This window comes from Eptatretus burgeri, chromosome 6, assembly GCF_056783735.1.
Source record: "Eptatretus burgeri isolate ZD-2024b chromosome 6, Ebu_testis_v1, whole genome shotgun sequence".
Classification (NCBI taxonomy): domain Eukaryota; kingdom Metazoa; phylum Chordata; class Myxini; order Myxiniformes; family Myxinidae; genus Eptatretus; species Eptatretus burgeri.
In genome coordinates this window covers 109,041,385-109,063,984 of record NC_140966.1, presented here as the reverse complement: position 1 = coordinate 109,063,984, position 22,600 = coordinate 109,041,385, and the positions used below count along the sequence as shown (strand labels likewise).

General features: G+C 48.9%; 1 protein-coding gene across 3 annotated transcripts in view; it reads left to right on the top strand.

The window, feature by feature from the left end:
* Positions 1-22,600, top strand: part of RTTN (rotatin) — a 317,466-nt gene that overhangs the window by 71,238 nt on the left and 223,628 nt on the right. For all 3 annotated transcript variants that reach the window (XM_085886669.1, XM_085886670.1, XM_085886671.1), the window contains exons 7-10: positions 2,583-2,697; positions 10,274-10,427; positions 15,450-15,606; positions 17,207-17,400. In XM_085886669.1, coding sequence (XP_085742795.1) covers positions 2,583-2,697; positions 10,274-10,427; positions 15,450-15,606; positions 17,207-17,400 — 620 coding nt within the window. The remainder of the gene's footprint in view (positions 1-2,582; positions 2,698-10,273; positions 10,428-15,449; positions 15,607-17,206; positions 17,401-22,600) is intronic.

The window sequence follows — 22,600 nt, the reverse complement described above, 5'->3', positions numbered from 1 at the left end:
GAGTGAGATCAAGCTGCGGCGCGTCATTTGGGAATGTCAAGATTTCTGATCTTAATTTCACAGACCATACAGTCGTCTTTGTGGAGATGCTGGATATCCTTTTGGGGGCAATCGAGGTGCTGATTGAGGAGCCGGAGCCGCTGGGATTACGGATTTCCTGGATCAAAACTAAGATCCAGGTTTTCAGTGACATGTTGGATGCTGCTGTCCTGTCTGTATCTGTTTGTGGTGAGGATGTTGAGGTCATGAGAGATTCACTTACCTTGGCAGTGATATTCCTGTCTTTGCTGGCTGTGACACAGAGGTCAATAGACATCTGGGTCAGGCCTGGGGAGTCATGGATTGACTGGATCATGGGGTTTGGCGCTGTAGGTACTTGCGCAGGAAGACGAAAGTCCGAATCTTCAGGTCCTTGGTGCTTCCCGTCTTGCTCTATGGATGTGAGACGGGCTCTCACCAGGCATCCGAGATGGAGACAACTCCTTCGGTTCCAGGTATCTTCGGAGAATTCTTGGCTATCGCTTGTCAGACTTTGTATCCAACAAGCGGTTGCTGGGAGAGACTCAAATGAGAGTTGTTACCTGTATAGCTCGTGAACGTCAGCTGCGGCTATTTGGCTTGTTTTCCTGACGCTGATCCTGCTTACCAGATTCTCTCAGCAAGGGAGCCTTGTGAGTGGAGTTCTCTAATGGGCCGACCACGTGCCTCCTGGTTGCATTTGGTTGATCAGCTTCTCAAGGAGATGGGCATGTGCCAAGCATCTGCCTCGGGGATAGCCAGACAGAGGTCCCTGGAGTACCGGCAGATAGTGGACGCAGCGACACGCTGCTCCGGGGCATGCTTTCATACCTGACCTGACCTGACGTTAGGTGAAAATCACTGGATTTAACACCTCAATGAGCAATGCCGCATTCGCTTTTTTATTATTCCTAAGTCCTGTATCCGGTCACAATGCTTTATTTTCTATGTTCACGCTCGATGGGATCATCAGGTCGTATGTGAGCGTTACTTCATTGTTATGAATTATCATTTTTGGTTCATGTTTCCATGAGTTTTTTGGGACTGGGATATTGAAGTTTTTACTCACGTTCCAGTGGATTACTTTACAAACCCTGTTTTCACTTGGTGTGTACAGTTGTTCTGACATCCCGATTTTTACAGTTTTTTACATCCCGATTGGAGGAGGCTCGTGCTTTGTTTCTGCCCTGTGGAACCCACACTTGTCCAATCGACTCAGTTCTGCCATTTTGTTAAAGCCATCCGTGTAGTGTTCTTGGTGTCGGGCATTAATAATGATTCCTTCTCCATCCCAGTTGAGCTGAACTCTTCTTAGCCATTCCCATGAGCCTTCTTTGTCCATGTCCAATCTGTCCAACTTTTTTATATATGTTTTTTATTTTTTAATCTTCCTCTTTTTTTGTTGTTCTCCCAGTTGTCGATGTATAAACTGTTGGTATTTCGCTTTGTATTTTTCTTTCATCTTTTTTGCTATCATTGGGGCTGTATTCATTGCTGTTTCGGTTTCATGTGTGGCATCTTCCATTTTAATCTGTGTTTGGAAATTTTTGTGAGGTCGGTTCGGGATACCTTCTCTGGCTTCTTGTCTTCATGTTTGCATCTAAATTGTATTCTGTAGTCTGTTGAACTTTTCACATATTCAGCCAGTCTGACAGATGTCATTCTGTGCACTTGGTTGAGTTCCATCCGGCCGCAACCTCCTTCCGGTCCTGGCAGGTACATTCTTGGGATGTCCTGATTTTTGTAGAACATTTTTGTGGTGGTGAGGAGTTTCCTTGTTTTGATATCCAGTTTGTTGATTTATTTTTGCGGCCAGTTTACTATTCTGTTGCTGTATTGGAATTCTGGTATTGCTCGTTGTTTGATGGCTTTGGTTTTGTTTCTCGGGGTGAGACGTGTTTTCAGGATCAGCCTCGTTCTCCACAGGTATTCTTTGGAAATGGTTTTGCGCATTTGTTTGTGACATATTTGGTGGCCCTCTTCTACTCAAAGCTAAATGATGCCAGGACCAGGTAAAACAGGATGGGGCGAAAGGCAATCACCCTGGAAGATCCCGTGGCGTATCTTCACACCTGGTATTTCGATGTTTCCTTCCGAATGTAGCAATATCAATGTGGTGTTCCATAGCTCCATTGCTTTCTTAATTGGTTTGATAATTTGGAGGTTGATCTTGTACAATTGCATGTATTGTATCATCCATTAATGTGGACCTTTATCAAAAGCAGTGTGTGCATGTGTGTGTGTGCGTGTGCACGCGTGCCTGATAGAGTGTGAGAGTATCAGTGTTATAATATGGTAATCGACTTTTGTTGATTTGTTTGGATTTTAACTTCTGCTGTGTGTTGTACCATCATGGTGCAAGCTCTTCTAAAATGGAGGTCGATCACTTGTTTGTTATCGTAACCCATTGTTTATATAATTATTTGTGATGTTCTCCTACTTTGAGTACCGATTGGCATTGCTTTGTACTCGTACTAGAGTGCGTCCACGGTCTTCTCCAGTGGTGTACGAAGCACATGTTTGTTAATGTGTGATCATTATATGTGTCCTCTTGTGTACGATAGGTCTCTGCAATGCCAGCAAGCCAGTCTCGTACAGAGTTCATGCGATTTCTTAACGGACGTCATGATGCACGACTTCCCTGCGGAAATATTCCTCCAGCGCCCGAACATCGCTGAGGTGAGGAGATGCGATCCTTTTGATGTCGGGCTAGTTTTGCATACACAGTAATTTTAAACTTCGAGGCCCGAATATAACATTATTTGATTGTTAAACTGACGTTAGGGTATAACATTCCAGACCCATAAACATGATGGGCAGTTCCATTTCATTCCACCTCATCAAATGTGAAAAAGCCGAACGGAATATTTAGCATGGAATTCCAGCTCTACATCGTCGACATAATACATCTTCTTGTATTCACCGAGTCGAGGCTCAAAGAATAGCAAAGTTTGGATTAAATAATAACAATGCAAACGAGCAAATTTCAGGAAACTGAAGGCCATTTGGCCTGTTGTGCCCGTGCCACACCCGCAACGACAACTGTCCGGCTAACCCGAGGCACGGAGTTTGGCCAGGTATTCACAAGCAATGGCCGATTATTTCTCTACAAATATATCGGGACATTTAATGTTCAAATCCTCAGTTCAGGTGTCACAGCTGACAGCATTGAATCAGGAGGATAGAGGATGATGAAGGAAGAATTTATGAGAGGAAAACGAGAAACTCGCATTGGCAAGCGAAGAGCATGCTGGAAGGATGTGATTTGGTGGGATCCGTGATAGATGTTTGCTCTTCGTCAGGACCGAGGGCTTCATGGTCACCATTCTAGTGAAGAGATGTTATTTGGAGAGCAAAATGATCCACGAGTGTCGTGCTTTTCTCTCCTCGAATTACATGCGTGCAGAATCCCTCATCCCTTTGTCTCCTCAAGTTCCGCGTGCGCAGAACTTGAGGTAGGCCACAAAACTGCTTGGTTGTTGGCAATGATGTTGTGGTTCTGTGAAACCGGCACTACCCCGAGGTAATGGCACATGACATATAGCGGTTCCCGAAACAGTTATTTTATTAGTATTCATTTAGATAGCTCTTCCCTTATGTGTAGTGGGTTTATAGGACAATATGTGTTCCGAGGGCTTTAGGTCGTGTTTTTCTTTCCATTCTTTTCCCATCTTTCATTCTTTTTGTTAGTATTTTGCTTCGCTGCACACACAAACCTCTCCTTCCTTCACGCATGCATGCACACCAAGGGCCATGGTAACATGGGCAGACCATTTGCATACGCGCACCATTTCCCATTCAAAGCATGTGCCATTTTATGCAATAGACGTTCCACCTCAGACTTCACCGGACTCGAGCCCCAACGTTACAACATTTCATACACTATCAAGATTCCTTTATCAAAATCACCACATCATCGAACCACATCCCAAGCTCGCTTAGGTCAGGTCAGGTATGGGAGCATGTGCCAGAACAGCGCGTCGCTGCGTCCACTTTCCGCCGGTACTCCAGGGGCCTCCGTCTGGCCATCCCCCAGGCAGATGCCAGGCCCATCCCCATCTCCTTGAGATGATGGTCAACCTGTTGCAACCATGAAGCACGTGGTCGGCCCACTGGCCTCCTCCACTCATGAGACTCCCTCGCTGAGAGAATCTGGTGAGCAGGATCAGCGTCAGGAAAACGAGCCACATGTCCATACAGCCGCAACTGATGCTCACGGACTATGCAGGTAACAAATCTCATCCGAGTCTCTCTCAGCAACCGCTCGTTGGACACAAAATCCGACCAGCGATAGCCAAGGATTCTCCGAAGAGACCTGGTACCAAAGGAATTAAGTCTCCGTCTCAGATCCTTGGTCAGAGTCCAAGTCTCGCACCCATAGAGCAAGACTGGAAGTACCAAGGACCTGAAGACTCGGACTTTTGTCCTCCCACACAGGTACCGGCAGCGCCACACCCCATGATCCAGTGAATCCATGACTCGCCAGGCCCGACCCAGACGTCTATTGACCTCTGACTCGCAGCCAGCAGAGACATGAATATCACTGCCAAGGTAAGTGAATCTCTCCACGACCTCAACATCCTCACCACAAACAGACACAGACAGGACAGCAGCATACAAGATGTCACCGAAAGCCTGGATCTTAGTTTTGACCCAAGAAACCCGTAATCCCAATGGCTCCGACTCCTCATTCAGCACCTCAAGGGCCCCCAAAAGGATGTCTAAAGTCGCCGCAAAGATGACTGCATCATCTGCAAAATCAAGGTCCGAGATCTTGACATTCCCAAACGATGCACCGCAACTTGATCTCTCCGACATCCTCCCTAAAATCCAGTCCATACAAGTGCTGAAAAGTGTGGGGGCAAGTACACATCCCTGACGAACTCCAGGAACAACTGGAAATAAGTCAGAGATGGTACCACCACACTTCACAGCACTCTCAGTACCAGAGTAGAGTTCAGACATCAGATCGATCAGTTTTGGTGGCACCCCACGAAGACCAAGAATCCTCCAGAGGACATCCCGACTCACTGAATCGAACGCTTTACAGAGATCAACATAGGCTGCAAGCAGCCCCTGCGGAAACTCTCGTCTGCGTTCGGTGAGGATACGAAGTGCAAGGATACGGTCAATCGTTTCCCTCTTTGGTGTAAAGCCTGACTGCTCTGGATGCTGGTGCTCAAGCAGATGGTGGTGAACCCTATCAAGAATTATCCGAGCAAAGACCTTGCCCGGCACTGAGAACAGCGTCACCCCTCGGTAGTTGTTGCAGTCTTGGCCATCACCCTTCCCTTTCCAGAGAGGGACAACAAGGCCCCTCTTCCAGTCAGTTGGGATGATGCCTGTGTTCAAGGCAGAGCACAAAACTGCATGCAACGACACGAGTGCAGCATTTCCACCAGCCTTGAGAAGTTCGGCATGGATGCCACGGATCCCTGGAGCTTTGCCCCGTTTCAACTGGTTCAACGCAGCCCGTGTTTCCACAAGCGTAGGTGGACCACAGTTGATTCGAGGGTCAGCAACAGGGATTGTAACACCCTTGACGTCCAACTCGACAGCTGGGGTATCAGCCTGCTACAACCGCTCAAAGTAATCGGCCCAGCGGGCCTTCACTTCAGACTCCTCTGTCAAGAGCCTACCACTCTCTGCTCGAACTGCAGTTCTCCGAGGGATGGGCTTGGATGAACGTAATGCGCGAATTCCCCTGTAAGCGGGACGAGAATCACCTGTCCACAGGTGATGCTCTACCCCCTCACAGATTCCTCGCACATAGGCCTCCTTGTCCACCCTCAGTGCACGTACAGTTTTATGCCTCAGCTCCCTGAACAGCTCAGCTCTGCCATTCAGCCTGGCCCTGCGACTCTGGTCAATGGTATCCAGTGTCCCTTGAAAAACAAAATTCTTCTTTGCCCTGCGGTGAGCTCCAAGGCATCCACCGGCAACATCAAGGACAGTGGTCTAGAAGGCCCTCCACAACTCTTCAGGACCCCCCAAAGCACCCAGACCCCCCGTGTCCACTCAGCCTGTTCGCAAACTCCTCAGCTACTCTCTCATCCCTGAGCTTGGCAACATCCAGCCTAGGCTGGGATGGTACCATTCTCCAGGATTTAAGGTGCAGCTTTAGAGTTGCTACAACAAGCCTGTGGTCAGTATTGAGGAACTAAGCACTCCGGTAGACCCTGCAGTTCTGGATCATCCTCCAACGACCGTCAATGAGGACATGGTCAATCTCCTTTGCCACACCGCCAGCGTTGGAATACCAAGTCCAGCAATGAGCTTGTGGGTGCTGAAACCATGAACCAGCCACCCTAAGTCCATGACTTCTTGCAAAGTCAAGGAACTTAGTGCTATTCTGGTTCATAGTTCCTGACCCATGGGGACCAACACACATCTCACAACCATCCCTATCAGTTCCAGTCGATGCATTGAAATCCCCCAAGACTAGAAGTGTATCTCGTCTGGGGCACTGATCAACCACAGACTCGAGTGTGGCGTAGAATGCATCCTTCACGGTGAGATCACTCGCCTCAGTCGGAGCATAAACAGAGACCAGGGAAATGACACCTAAGGAGTGACGAATCCTTAATCTCATAATACGCTCGTTGACCGGTGTTACCTCAATTATCATTGGGGTCAGCTTATTGGACACAGCTACAGCAACTCCTTGGGCATGGTAACCATCAGAGCGACCAGACCAATAGTAGGTGTAACCACCCACCATTATCTCTCCGCAATCCGGTCTCCGAACCTCAGAGAGAGCTGCAATCCCGATGTCCAAACGCTTGAGCTCAGATGATAACAGAGACAGGTGATCATCCTCTCTTAGGGATAGGACATTCCAGGCACCTACCCGAAGGGACCGCCTCAGGTTAACCCAAGGAGACCGCCGTCTGGTGGATGACACCTCAGCACCACTCCGACACACTCTCCCGCAACCTGACCCAGGGATGTTACCCCGTGGTTTCCCTCCTATCATCAAAGATTGGGGGTCCCGAAGGCTTTGCTCCAATCCCGTCATCCGGTGAGCTGCCCTGCGAAGGGAAGCTGCACAGGAGGTACTCCCACGGAGTGGGTTTTCAGATTTTTTTGCGTTTTTGCGTTTTGCGGAATGAAGGGTTTTACGGTGGCCGGAGTGCAAATCCTGCAACCAACCTCCTAATAAGAAGTGACCCAACTGCAGGAGGACGTCCGCAGACACAGATGGGCACTAGATATGGATGGCCGTTGGCTCACAAGGAGCTCCTCCGCCCTTTGACAGGTTTTGTTTTTAATCCTGCTGGGTGTCCATATCCAAACACCCTCCTCACCAGAAAACCTGGTGGGGGAGACGGTTTAGTCGCCGCCAACCCGACCATGGAACAGGTTAGTACAAGTTTACATGGTACCTGTAGCAGGTCACAGATCGAACCTGACCTGACAGCAAGCTCGCTTACTTTCGCCATTAACGTGCACAACCACGATGCCTCAACCTCCACGAACCACCATGCAATAACTCACCGCTACGCTGTGGCTATAATCGCCTCAACCACAGTTTTCACCACCGACGACCACCACTACCTTTTCGGACCAACACGGAACAGGAGCAGTGTGGCGTTCCATTAATGAAACTTGGATCTGGATATTCTAGCATCTAACTTGAGACGCAAATGTGCGCTCGGCTCCGTTTGACGTCGTGTGGATAGCCCCATCGTTCCGCTCAGTTACGGCCCTCATTGGGTGTCGAGCACGTACTCTTGGCTGGAGAGCGCAAACGAATACCCTGTACCATGTTAACCTTGGAGATGGATTGTATGGCAGAGTTTGGGGCAAGTGAGGCCATTTCTATTACTGAAGCCTTGCCTGGGCAGGGCTCGCGCCAGGGTAATCATCCGCACACCAATGAGGGTGCTGGAAAATACCCATCACGCCGCCTCATCTGCTTCTGGGCGCCATCCCCGCTAAGGGATTATAAAGGAGCGCTCGGTTCCTTGGCTGCATGTTCTTGTTCTTGGGGTCATGGTGTGGTGAGCAACAGAGCGGGCAGAACGAGTGGAAGAGAGCCCAAGGGGTGGAGTGCGGATCAAGCGGGAAAGCCAGATGCCATACCGGGCGCAGTTTGGACAACCTTAGCATTCATATGTACAGACTTCTTTACACTGCACTTTTGGACTGTCTTCTCAAACGTTCTTTGCTTTGTTTCCAACTTCACTTGATCCACGTCTTTGCCCCTTCCTCTCCGCACATCACCTGCTTATCACCGCACCCCTCACCGTGCCTCCCTCTGACCATGCACCTGAGACACGGGTTTGCGTTGGTCTGTCAACCTCGCTTGGTAACAGAGGTCAAAACGACCTCAACCTTCCTCTCTGTGTCTCTCTGTACTATTTTAATTTCCTCGCGGAATGATCCCGATGGTGCCTGTTGTGTTAAAATATGTAAGATTGTCGAAGATTTAGTATCAGGGTAACTCTGCACTGTCTCTTGTGTTTGTAAGTAATTGTTTTTCTTTTGCTGCATTTCACCATCCTTGCTTTACCTGCTGTATGTATTTTCTCTTGTGTAAATAAACCCATTGTCTTGACTGTATCACATACCTTCCCCTCGCTTTCTTTAAACCAGCAGAATACCCGCCCTACGGGCGATCTTGTTCCAGGCATGCAACACGTTCTTCTGACGCATACCTTTATTTGGGCGGTGCAAGACAACTGACAGCTCTGTATGAGGAAAAAATACATAACCCAGGTTATATGCATGAAACAAAAACGTAGCTTCTGCTTATAATTCAAAACACCTCACCACACTGGAAGATGTGGGGACAGGAATACTGCACTGTAAATGGTGGAGACTTGAAATACCCTCCCCCACCTGGAGGTGGCGCTACACGATACACATTTACATGGAGAATGTGCATCCCCCACTTCCTCACCCTCCCCAAGACCACCGGCAAAGATAAAAACACCCCTTTACACTAATTGGGGTTATGCTGATCCTGTGTAGCAAGTCTGGATGTAATTGGGTTAGAACTGTCGGAGGAGTATCCCGACAAACAAACCCGCAAACAAAGAAACCCACAAACACCAGTCCGTGAGTTCTTGCAAGGATAAATGGCCTTTGTTGTTGAAGTTCAACCAGCTTGTCATTGTCTTTTCCTTCATTGGTTTAGCATAGTCTGCACTCGGTATTAGCCTGGGACGTTCTACTCCACTAATTGGCTCACATGGTACGGACGTTCTACCCCACGCTCGGCAGAAGATCACCAGAAGGCCTCTAGTTAGGTTGCCGTGCCAATAGAAAGGTATCGCAGAAACCTCGAAGCGTAACCCTGCTCCGCGGTCGTCTAAGTCTAGCGGCTCCGGCTGTGTAAGATCTGCAGGCAGTTGGACGGCGGAGTTATCTGTGATCGGCAGCCTCAGGGCCGGATATTGGGAAGACAAGCCCAGAGAAGCCCACGTGGTAGCCCCGACTCTGGGTCCATTACAATACGCTGTTAAAAATATTGCCATGGCTCTTCTTCAGTCATTATAACATGTCCCAAATGAGTAGAAGGTCCACCACACATGCTGAAAGACCAAATGGTGTGGTAGAGTTGATCTTTATTTTTTTTCTTTTCTGCAAGATCAAGCCTCGTGGAATAGCAAAGTGACACAAGGTATAAACTGACAGTGGGGCAGCAAGTAACTCTTGGACAAAATAATGAAAGGAATGAATGACCAGGAAAAGAGTTGGGAAGAAGACACTTCTCCCTGCAAGTAAGAGGGTTGGGGTAGGAAGGGTTAATTGGGGTATAAAAGATTAGTGGTCAGGATGGGGAATGATGCGAGATGGTGGTGCACCACCTGTTTGAAGCCCAACACTCCGAGAGGGAACAGTGGGATTTTAACGCCCTCAGGAAAAACATGAGAAGAACAGTTCAGGGAGTGCAGCAATGATATTTTTTCATAATGAGACAAAATACAAAGGAATCAGTAATCGTAAGCAGCAGTGATCGGAGAGAGGAAGGAAATGGAATATACTGTAGTAAACATAAATGTTACGATCGATGAAAGCAGAGTTTATCCTTTGTGGTTTTGCACTTCCTCGCCCATGGCGAGAGTATGAAGGGTACCACGACAAACTCAATGGCACACCATTGGTGCAATTATAGTCGGGCGCGACGTCGGCCTTTGTAGTTTCATGATGTAAGTCACCTGGTTGTTGGATTTATATGGGCACCGGTTCATGCCGCCGTGGTCGTGTGGCACGAGGATTGAACTTTTGGTTGTTGTGCGTCGTGCAGGGATTGTTGATGCTGGTCAGTTCCGCCCCTGGGCTAGAGGAGGGGATGCATGACCTGGAGCTTGCCGCGTGGCGTTGCCTACGCTCTTTGTGCCACAATCTCTCCACTCGTTTGAAATACCACCACGACCCGGACTTTTTTTGCACTAAAACAGGTGATGTGCTTCACGGGTTTTCCATCGTTAAACTAGTCCTTGAAAATAGGATTGGCATCAAACTGCACCCAGAAATAGAGAAACAAGTTTGGGAGTCTGCACGTTGACATAACCATGAAGAGAATATTATGAACGGATGCAAAAGGTGGAATTTGTAACCCCTGATGTCCATCACCACCATCTCGTGCAAGCATCCTTTCCTATTTCCTCTACCCCCCCCATCCTCCCTCAACCCCTCCTCTACCCCTCCTTACTTCTTTAGGGCCCTAGACTTGAATGCAGAATTTATTAATTAAGGTCCCCAATTCCACTGCATGAGAAGTACTTACAGTATTTGAAACATTGAGCCCTTCCCCTCCAACCATATGCACGGACTGACACGGACATACACATGTGGGGACGTGGACAGACACAGAAAAACACATCTGGGCACGCGGTAAGACGGACATTAATGTGGGGATGCGGACGTGGATAGACACTTGTATGCAGACACTTGTATGCATAAGCACTTGCATGTATAAACACATACACACATGCATAGACACACATGCATAGACACATACAAACATGGACATACAGACACTTGCACACGTAGATGCATATACACATGCATAGACACACAGTTGCATGGATCGACTCATACTTGCATGCGTAGACGCATACACGCGTACATGCACGCTCGCGCGCATAGACGCGTTCATGCACGCTCGCGCGCATAGACGCGTTCATGCACGCTCGCGCGCATAGACGCGTTCATGCACGCTCGCGCGCATAGACGCGTTCATGCACGCTCGCGCGCATAGACGCGTTCATGCACGCTCGCGCGCATAGACGCGTTCATGCACGCTCGCGCGCATAGACGCGTTCATGCACGCTCGCGCGCATAGACGCGTTCATGCAAGCTCGCGCGCATAGACGCGTTCATGCAAGCTCGCGCGCATAGACGCGTTCATGCACGCTCGCGCGCATAGACGCGTTCATGCACGCTCGCGCGCATAGACGCGTTCATGCACGCTCGCGCGCATAGACGCGTTCATGCACGCCGCGCGCATAGACGCGTTCATGCACGCTCGCGCGCATAGACGCGTTCATGCACGCCGCGCGCATAGACGCTGCGTTCATGCACGCCGCGCGCGCATAGACGCGTTCATGCACGCTCGCGCGCATAGACGCGTTCATGCACGCTCGCGCGCATAGACGCGTTCATGCACGCCGCGCGCATAGACGCGTTCATGCACGCCGCGCGCATAGACGCGTTCATGCACGCCGCGCGCATAGACGCGTTCATGCACGCTCGCGCGCATAGACGCGTTCATGCACGCCGCGCGCATAGACGCGTTCATGCACGCTCGCGCGCATAGACGCGTTCATGCACGCCGCGCGCATAGACGCGTTCATGCACGCCGCGCGCATAGACGCGTTCATGCACGCCGCGCGCATAGACGCGTTCATGCACGCTCGCGCGCATAGACGCGTTCATGCACGCTCGCGCGCATAGACGCGTTCATGCACGCTCGCGCGCATAGACGCGTTCATGCACGCTCGCGCGCATAGACGCGTTCATGCACGCTCGCGCGCATAGACGCGTTCATGCACGCTCGCGCGCATAGACGCGTTCATGCACGCTCGCGCGCATAGACGCGTTCATGCACGCTCGCGCGCATAGACGCGTTCATGCACGCTCGCGCGCACAGACGCGTTCAAGCACGCTCGCGCGCACAGACGCGTTCATGCACGCTCGCGCGCACAGACGCGTTCATGCACGCTCGCGCGCACAGACGCGCTCAAGCACGCTCGCGCGCACAGACGCGCTCATGCACGCTCGCGCGCACAGACGCGCTCATGCATGCTCGCGCGCACAGACGCGCTCATGCATGCTCGCGCGCACAGACGCGTTCATGCATGCTCGCGCGCACAGACGCGTTCATGCATGCTCGCGCGCACAGACGCGTTCATGCATGCTCGCGCGCACAGACGCGCTCATGCATGCTCGCGCGCACAGACGCGTTCATGCATGCTCGCGCGCACAGACGCGTTCATGCATGCTCGCGCGCACAGACGCGTTCATGCATGCTCGCGCGCACAGACGCGTTCATGCATGCTCGCGCGCATAGACGCGTTCATGCATGCTCGCGCGCACAGACGCGTTCATGCATGCTCGCGCGCACAGACGCGTTCATGCATGCTCGCGCGCACAGACGCGTTCATGCATGCTCGCGCGCACAGACTCGTTCATGCATGCTCGCGCGCACAGACTCGTTCATGCATGCTCGCGCGCACAGACGCGTTCATGCATGCTCGCGCGCACAGACGCGTTCATGCATGCTCGCGCGCACAGACGCGTTCATGCATGCTCGCGCGCACAGACGCGTTCATGCATGCTCGCGCGCACAGACGCGTTCATGCATGCTCGCGCGCACAGACGCGTTCATGCATGCTCGCGCGCACAGACGCGTTCATGCATGCTCGCGCGCACAGACGCGTTCATGCATGCTCGCGCGCACAGACGCGTTCATGCATGCTCGCGCGCACAGACGCGTTCATGCATGCTCGCGCGCACAGACGCGTTCATGCATGCTCGCGCGCACAGACGCGTTCATGCATGCTCGCGCGCATAGACGCGTTCATGCACGCTCGCGCGCATAGACGCGTTCATGCACGCTCGCGCGCATAGACGCGTTCATGCACGCTCGCGCGCATAGACGCGTTCATGCACGCTCGCGCGCATAGACGCGTTCATGCACGCTCGCGCGCATAGACGCGTTCATGCACGCACGCGCGCATAGACGCGTTCATGCACGCCGCGCGCATAGACGCGTTCATGCACGCCGCGCGCATAGACGCGTTCATGCACGCCGCGCGCATAGACGCGTTCATGCACGCCGCGCGCATAGACGCGTTCATGCACGCCGCGCGCGCATAGACGCGTTCATGCACGCCGCGCGCATAGACGCGTTCATGCACGCTCGCGCGCATAGACGCGTTCATGCACGCCGCGCGCATAGACGCGTTCATGCACGCCGCGCGCATAGACGCGTTCATGCACGCCGCGCGCATAGACGCGTTCATGCACGCCGCGCGCATAGACGCGTTCATGCACGCTCGCGCGCACAGACGCGTTCAAGCACGCTCGCGCGCACAGACGCGTTCATGCACGCTCGCGCGCACAGACGCGTTCACGCACGCCCGCGCGCACAGACGCGCTCCCGCACGCTCGCGCGCACAGACGCGCTCATGCATGCTCGCGCGCACAGACGCGCTCATGCATGCTCGCGCGCACAGACGCGCTCATGCATGCTCGCGCGCACAGACGCGTTCATGCATGCTCGCGCGCACAGACGCGTTCATGCATGCTCGCGCGCACAGACGCGTTCATGCATGCTCGCGCGCACAGACGCGTTCATGCATGCTCGCGCGCACAGACGCGCTCATGCATGCTCGCGCGCACAGACGCGTTCATGCATGCTCGCGCGCACAGACGCGTTCATGCATGCTCGCGCGCACAGACGCGTTCATGCATGCTCGCGCGCACAGACGCGTTCATGCATGCTCGCGCGCACAGACGCGTTCATGCATGCTCGCGCGCACAGACGCGTTCATGCATGCTCGCGCGCACAGACGCGTTCATGCATGCTCGCGCGCACAGACGCGTTCATGCATGCTCGCGCGCACAGACTCGTTCATGCATGCTCGCGCGCACAGACGCGTTCATGCATGCTCGCGCGCACAGACGCGTTCATGCATGCTCGCGCGCACAGACGCGTTCATGCATGCTCGCGCGCACAGACGCGTTCATGCATGCTCGCGCGCACAGACGCGTTCATGCATGCTCGCGCGCACAGACGCGTTCATGCATGCTCGCGCGCACAGACGCGTTCATGCATGCTCGCGCGCACAGACGCGTTCATGCATGCTCGCGCGCACAGACGCGTTCATGCATGCTCGCGCGCACAGACGCGTTCATGCATGCTCGCGCGCACAGACGCGTTCATGCATGCTCGCGCGCACAGACGCGTTCATGCATGCTCGCGCGCACAGACGCGTTCATGCATGCTCGCGCGCACAGACGCGTTCATGCATGCTCGCGCGCACAGACGCGTTCATGCATGCTCGCGCGCACAGACGCGTTCATGCATGCTCGCGCGCACAGACGCGTTCATGCATGCTCGCGCGCACAGACGCGTTCATGCATGCTCGCGCGCACAGACGCGTTCATGCATGCTCGCGCGCACAGACGCGTTCATGCATGCTCGCGCGCACAGACGCGTTCATGCATGCTCGCGCGCACAGACGCGTTCATGCATGCTCGCGCGCACAGACGCGTTCATGCATGCTCGCGCGCACAGACGCGTTCATGCATGCTCGCGCGCACAGACGCGTTCATGCATGCTCGCGCGCACAGACGCGTTCATGCATGCTCGCGCGCACAGACGCGTTCATGCATGCTCGCGCGCACAGACGCGTTCATCCATGCTCGCGCGCACAGACGCGTTCATGCATGCTCGCGCGCACAGACGCGTTCATGCATGCTCGCGCGCACAGACGCGTTCATGCATGCTCGCGCGCACAGACGCGTTCATGCATGCTCGCGCGCACAGACGCGTTCATGCATGCTCGCGCGCACAGACGCGTTCATGCATGCTCGCGCGCACAGACGCGTTCATGCATGCTCGCGCGCACAGACGCGTTCATGCATGCTCGCGCGCACAGACGCGTTCATGCATGCTCGCGCGCACAGACGCGTTCATGCATGCTCGCGCGCACAGACGCGTTCATGCATGCTCGCGCGCACAGACGCGTTCATGCATGCTCGCGCGCACAGACGTTTCTTAAATACAAATGCACCTCAATCCCTAGTTCTCTCACTTGCTTTGTGAAGGTCTCGTACCTGAAATATGAACATTGTTCCGCACGCCGGTTGGCTAATCTCTCTTAACAGTCGGTCGAGGAGACTTGTCTTTATTTGTTTCGGTTTTGATCGACCCGAAGCGTCATTTCATCTGAGTGTGTGGATCGGTGCAGATTTGGATGGCAGCACCATCTCAGCTTCGAGCTCGTCGGGTTCAACCCTCTCGAGGGCTCGCTCTCTGGGGGTTACAAGCCCTCGGCCATCCACTCTCGGACAGCTGGACCAGCGGCCACGTGGTGATGGTCGAGATGGAGATTTGTCCTCTTCGAGGTAAGTTCTTTGCACTTCAAGCATTTGAGGAATTTAAATTTGTTGTAAATTATTGTTTGTGTGGTTGTGGGGTCATTGTATTCTTGTTTGATTGGATGATTGTGATCTTTGTTTGCGGATAGTTGGTGTTGGTATATATGGTGTTTTGATGATATTTGTGAGGTTGTTCTCAAGAAGCACTTCAACGAAACGGTTGACAAGGAAATGCTGGCTTGACAAGTGATTAGCGATCGCCGTTTGGTCATATATGCACCGTTCACCCAGAGATGTCCAAGCGATGTCCGAATTGGACAAATTAACACTTTTTTTTTTAGCAGTTGGAATAACTGCTGAAGTCAATGAAGAAGTTAAAATTTTGACTTTCGGTTGAAATTAAGAGATTATTGAGGTTATGCATGTGCGGAAATGAAATAAAGCTGCGAAAGCTGGTGTCTCTGGCCATTTTAAGAATTGCAATGTATCCAGTGATTCGTCGGTATGATGATCAGGCATTCGATTGTATGAGCGGGGAAAGTTAAAAAATATACTTTATCATTAAGAAATCGTAGTGGCCTGTTCTAATTCAAGGCATTGTTGAGCAGGTCAAAAACAATGGTGGTTTAAGACTTGTGAGCTGACAGAGGTGCAGGTGATGGCGGTGATGGCGGTGCCCATGAACGTGCACCGCCATCTTCGTCAGGCTTATTTGGTTTTTTTTTGTGATGCGCACCCCAAATTATCCTCAAAAGGAGTGTTTAAATTAACCCAAACACCCAATTTTCATACATGCACTAACTCGGAGTTGCCTTGGTATGCTTGCAACGTTTGGGGCCGTGAGGTTTCATGGTTTTGGTGTTATGGAGGAGACAGATGAATGGAATGACGGATGGACTGATGAATGTACACATACTGACATTTATTATTGATAAAAATCCACAGATTGTACAGGGTGCCCCACAGAAAAGCAGGAAATTTGAGATTTTGACATTTATTTTGCCATATTTTGCACTACATCTAACGTTTGTTTTTGTTTTGTTTGAAAATAAAGTGTATCTTTGTTTTACACTACATCTAAGTTTGCTTTTGTTTTGTTTTAAATAAACTGTACCAAATTTCCTGGTTTTCTGTGGGGCACCCTGGAGTTGTCTAAATGAAGTGCTGGAAAACTCAATCCCATGTCAGAGAACATTTTTGTCAGAGAAGGTGTGTGTGTGTGTGTGTGTGTGTGTGTGTGTGTGTGTGTGTGTGTGTGTGTGTGTGTGTGTGTGTGTGTGTGTGTGTGTGTGTGTGTGTGTGTGTGTGTGTGTGTGTGGTGAGGGGGATGTGGGTAATGCTGGGAAGTGGATGTGAGGAGGGCGGGGGTGGGGGAGTGCTGTATGCATGCGTTAGTGCCGCGCCGGCAGTGCGTGATGTTAGTTCGTTCATTCATCCGGTCCTCTAGCTTTCGCACATGTCACAATGTGTTGGGATGAGCAACGGGGATTGTGGAGAAGGTCGTGCTGTTCCTCTTTTCCATTCCCCTTAAATTGTATTGCATCATTCCCTTTACCTTATGCACAACTGAGCTGGAGGACGTTACTGACTCACACTTGTGCTATCTTTCTTTGTCGTGATGTTGAAGCAGTGGCAGTGAAGGTCCTGGCCTTCCCGGTTCGACGACATCCCGAGCAAACGAAGCGGTGGCTGATCCAGAAGACCATGGAGTCGCGGATGAGTGGGAAGCCGAACTCTCTCTCGTGCTGCAAATTCAACAGCTGAACCTTCCCCACTTCTGCCTGGTCCTCTTGGGACGTTGCTTCACGGCTTGCAGGACAGGTGAGACATCGTGATGAATGTCCTCATTGAAGACTGTACAACACATTGGTCCCATGGCACAGGTCCTCCTCAAGAAGGATTGTTTGGTTAAATATGAGATTGAAAGAAGTGTGCACTCATTTTGGGTGGTGTTAGTGTTCCACAATGATTATCGTTGTTGTTCCTGTTGTGGATTTTGTTCATTTTGGGTGGTAATTATAATAGCACTAGCTGTGCCTACCCATCGCTTCGCTGATTGGTTTAATGAAAAGACAGCTTGTTGTACTTCACAAACACATTGCATGTCCAACTTGAATCTCAATGAGGATGTAAAATTAAGTGAAACACGAAAAAGTATCTTTTATACACATGTAGCTGTTGTTGTTACTGTCATTGTGCCTGTGCCTGTGACTGTGGTTGTTGTGTGTTCTCATTCCATGCACTATTATTTATTTTTCTACTGCTTCGAGAAGTATTACTAAATGTCATTTTGTGTGCTCCTTCCATGTCCAGTACTATTATTAATTTTCTATTGTTGTGAGATTTATTACTAAAGGTGAATTTGTGTTCTCCTTCTGTGTGTTGTGGAATGCTTTATTCGAACGGGTTGCTGCTGTTGTGGAATAATCAAAATGTCACCATTGGAACCACTACTTCAAAGGTCTATGTCCTGCTTCTACTTCTTCCAAACGGAAAGACTGGCTTTTAAAACAGGAATCTTTATGACTAAACGGACACATATGTTTGCTTCAAGTAAATTAATTATTAGCTTTCCAACCAAGTTGTTCTTCTTTAATGTGCAGCACAAGGCAACGAGGTAGCATCATTGGCTGATGGTGTGTGAATGCTGCTGATGCATTGCCCTCTGCTGGTTAGGGCAGGAATTTGTAATTTGTTCAGGGTGCTGGAGATAGCTCGCCGACTCTTCCTGAAGGACACCGTGGTATCTTTAACATCCACCAACAAATATCGGGAGACGGGACGTCCGTTTAGCATCCATCCAATGAATGGCGCACACATTGATGAATCACCATGTCTGGATGACAGTTCATAGTGGGGTTGGGATTCATACCCAGAATAGACTGGAGGTGAGTTCCAACCAACTAAATTTATTATTAGATTTCTAATCAAGTAAATCGATGATTATATTTCCAACCAAGTAAAGCGGTTATTAGACTTCCAACCAAGTATAGCGATTATTAGATTTCCAACCAAGTATAGCGATTATTAGATTTCCAACCAAGTATCGCGATTATTAGATTTCCAGCCAAGTAAATAGATTATGAGATTTCCAAACAACTAAATTTATAATTAGATTTCTCATCAAGTGAATCGATGATTATATTTCCAACTAAGTAAAGCAATTATTAGACTTCCAACCAAGTATAACAATTATTAGATTTCCAACCAAGTATAGCGATTATTAGATTTCTAACCAAGTTGATTGATTATGAGATTTCCAACCAAGTAAATGGATTATGAGATTTCCAGCCAAGTAAATAGATTATGAGATTTCCAGTCAAGTAAATAGATTATTAGATTTCCAACCAAGTAAATGGATTATTAGATTTCCAACCAAGTAAATCGATTATTAGATTTCCAACCAAGTTAATCGATTATGAGATTTCCAGCCAAGTAAATGGATTGAGATTTGCAACCAAGTAAATGGATTATGAGATTTCCAGCCAAGTAATGGATTATTAGATTTCCAACCAGGTAATGGATTATTAGATTTCCAACCAAGTAAAGCGATTATTATATTTCCAACAAAGTTAATCGATTATTAGATTTCCAACCAAGTTAATCGATTATGAGCTTTCCAGCCAAGTAAATGGATTATGAGATTTGCAGCCAAGTAAATCGAGTATTATATTTCCAACCAAGTGAATCGATTATTCGATCAAGGAAATCCTCAATTATTAAATCATTGGATTTTTATATTTCCAGCCAAGTTAATCGATTATTCGACCAAGAAATTCCTCGATTATTAGATTTCCAACCAAGTCAATGGATTTTTATATTTCCAGCCAACTTAATCGATTATTCGACCAAGAAATTCCTCGATTATTTGATCATTAGTTTATTAGATTTCCAACCAAGTCAACGGATTATTAGATTTCCAACCAAGTTAATCGATTATTAGACCAAGAAATTCCTCGATTATGAGATCATTTGATCATTAGATTATTAGATTTCCAACCAAGTAAATGCATTATTAGATTTCCAACCAAGTCAATGGAATTTTTATATTTCCAGCCAAGTTAATCGATTAAATTATTCGACCAAGAAATTCCTCGATTATTAGATTTCCAACCAAGTAAATGCATTATTAGATTTCCAACCAAGTAAATGCATTATTACATTTCCAATCAAGTTAATGGATTATTTGATTAATTAAGTAAATGGTTTATTAGACTTTCAGCCAAGTAAATCGATTATTTGATTTCCAACCAAGTAAATCGATGATTATATTTCCAGACAAGTCAATCGATTATTAGACCAAGCAAATCCAAGTGAATCGATAATTTAATGAGATGATTTGATTTCCAGCCAAGTAAATCGATTATTAGACCAAGTAAATCAAAGTGAATCGATTATTAGATTATTTGATTTCCAGCCAAGTAACTAGATTATTAGATGATTTTTAGATTTCCAGCTAAGTAAATCGATTTTTAGATTTCCAGCTAAGTAAATCGATTTTTAGATTTCCAGCTAAGTAAATCGATTTTTAGATTTCCAGCCAAGTAAATCGATTTTTAGATTTCCAGCCAAGTGAATCGATTGTTAGATTTCCAACGAAGTAAATGGTTTATTAGATTTCCAATGATTTGAGTCGATTATTGGATTTCCAACCAAGTAAATGGATTATTAGATTTCCCGCCAAGTAAATGGATTATGAGATTACCAGCCAATTGATTATTAGATTTCCAGCCAAGTAAATCGATCAGTAGCTCTAAAACAGTCCGATTTCTATTACTTTACGACAGCAGAAATCCTTTTGAGTAAAGCGTGACACACACACACACACACACACACACACACACACACACACACACACACACACACACACACACACACACACACACACACACACACACACACACACACACACACACGTAGCGACGGAGCTGTAATGTGAGCAGGACAGAGAGTATAATTAAGGAGCACAGACGAAGTCCGCTACGAGGTGAAAGCGGATTGAGGGCTTGCATGCTCCCGAGACGGCACTCAGTGGTTATTCGCCTCTCCGGAGGATTTAAGATGACTTGGCTGGGTATGAAATGCTCGGACAGGCACGGAAAATTGCTTCACCAGCAGATGCAATGGGCTTGGGGGAATGCGACCCAAAATGAGGCTTGGTTACACCTCAGACGTGCTGCGTGCCCCCTCGGACGAATGTTATGCTGAAAATCTATCGACAAACGCCATGTCGAGTTCCCAGCAAGGGTATCCCCGAGGTGAGGAACTGCCGTTGATGTGCCGGGGGATGACGGATGAAGGCCTTGGGCATGGACAAAGACTTTGACTAACTAAACTTGTGTTGGAAATATTGGGAAATGAAACTAATTATGGGACACATACCCCTTCTACTCAGTCTGTATGGTGGTTTCATGAAGGCAGAATGCTCACTGGAATTAATGAAGCCTGCACCTCTCATTAGAAGAAATACCATCTCACAAGGAGACAGGGATCTGTACCAAGCCAAGAGCCTGTGGAGGTGCTACCTGTCTCAACAAGCTCAAATGAGCTAAGATCCTCGTAATCTTAATGATGACGTCATAAAAACGAATATGACGTCATTGTGATGTATCAGGTTTGCGATAAATTATAATCTGTGCTAATGCCCGGCTTGATTCCCGCAAACAAAATTCAAACAGCTTGCCTAGTTTCGGAGATAATGGTATAGGCGATTTCCATTAGCGGCGATATTATGACGTCAACTTTTTTTTCTAGGAAGAATTTCCAAAATCGGAGATGGTTACTGTCTGCACGTGGGCTTTCTGCATATACGTGGCAAGTTTCACGAAGATCCGATGAAAACTCTGGGTTGTGAAACAAAAAATGTCAAAAAATAGGAATGACGTCATAAAAATTGATATGACGTCATAGTGATTATCATATGTGTGGTAATTCATCTCTGCTAATGCCCTGTTCGATTCCCGCAAACAGAATTCAAAAAGCTTACCAAGTTTCGGAGATAATGGTATAGGCGATTTCCATTAGCGGAGATATTTTGACGTCATAACTTTTTTTTTCTAGGAGGAATTTTCAAAATTGGAGATGGTTACTGTCTGCACAGGGTATTTTTACATATATATGCCAAGTTTCAGGAAGTTTCGATGAAAACTGTCGGCTGTGAAACAAAAAAGTCCACAAGAAGAAGATGAAGAACAACAACGTGAGTAAGACTTAGAGATCCTGCACGAGGATCTAAAAACAGAGCTCATTGAGAGGTACCTAAACAACGAGTGTTGGAGCACACAGGAGAAGGAGGCCATTCTCCACTGTGAAGTCTATTCTAGACATGGGGATGGGGGATGGCCGGTCGGGGAGCAAGATTCATGAAACAGCCTTAGAAGACTAGATTAGCCACCAGAGCAGAGACAGTGCCTTCCCACAAATTCAAAAAATTGGGTAAACAGCATATAAATTCCGAAATTAAATAAAACGGACAGCAGTGAAGGCCAGAAGAAAAGCAGAATAAGATATGAGGAGGATGGCAGCCGAGGGCTTGTCAGAGGGTGAACAGAGGGATGGTGGAAAATTGGCCGCAATGGTGCTGGGAGGGGCTATGCGATGAAGCCACTGTTTGGAATGCGGAGCATTACTGGGAACACATCAGTGAAGATGAGGGAGACAGAGTGGGAGGAGACACAGAACCACCCTGATGGGGAGGGGGAACAGACCTGACTTAAAGTTGTGGACCAAGTGAAAACACCGACACTATGATGGAGGGGATAAAAACGAGAATGGTGGATGATAACTCGCAGAAGGATTGAGTGGAAAAGAGAGGTGTGGGAGAGGAGGATGAGGATGATGAGGAAGAGCGAAGACTGGTAGATGAGCTGACAACAAAATGGTGGAGATGAGATTGTCACCATGTGGGGAAATACCACAACTACAGGTGTTTCAAAAAAGGTAGACTATTTGAGTAGCCTGATATTTTGTCATTTCTAATGATATACCTTTCTCTCTTGCAGGTCATGGTGGTGGTGGTATG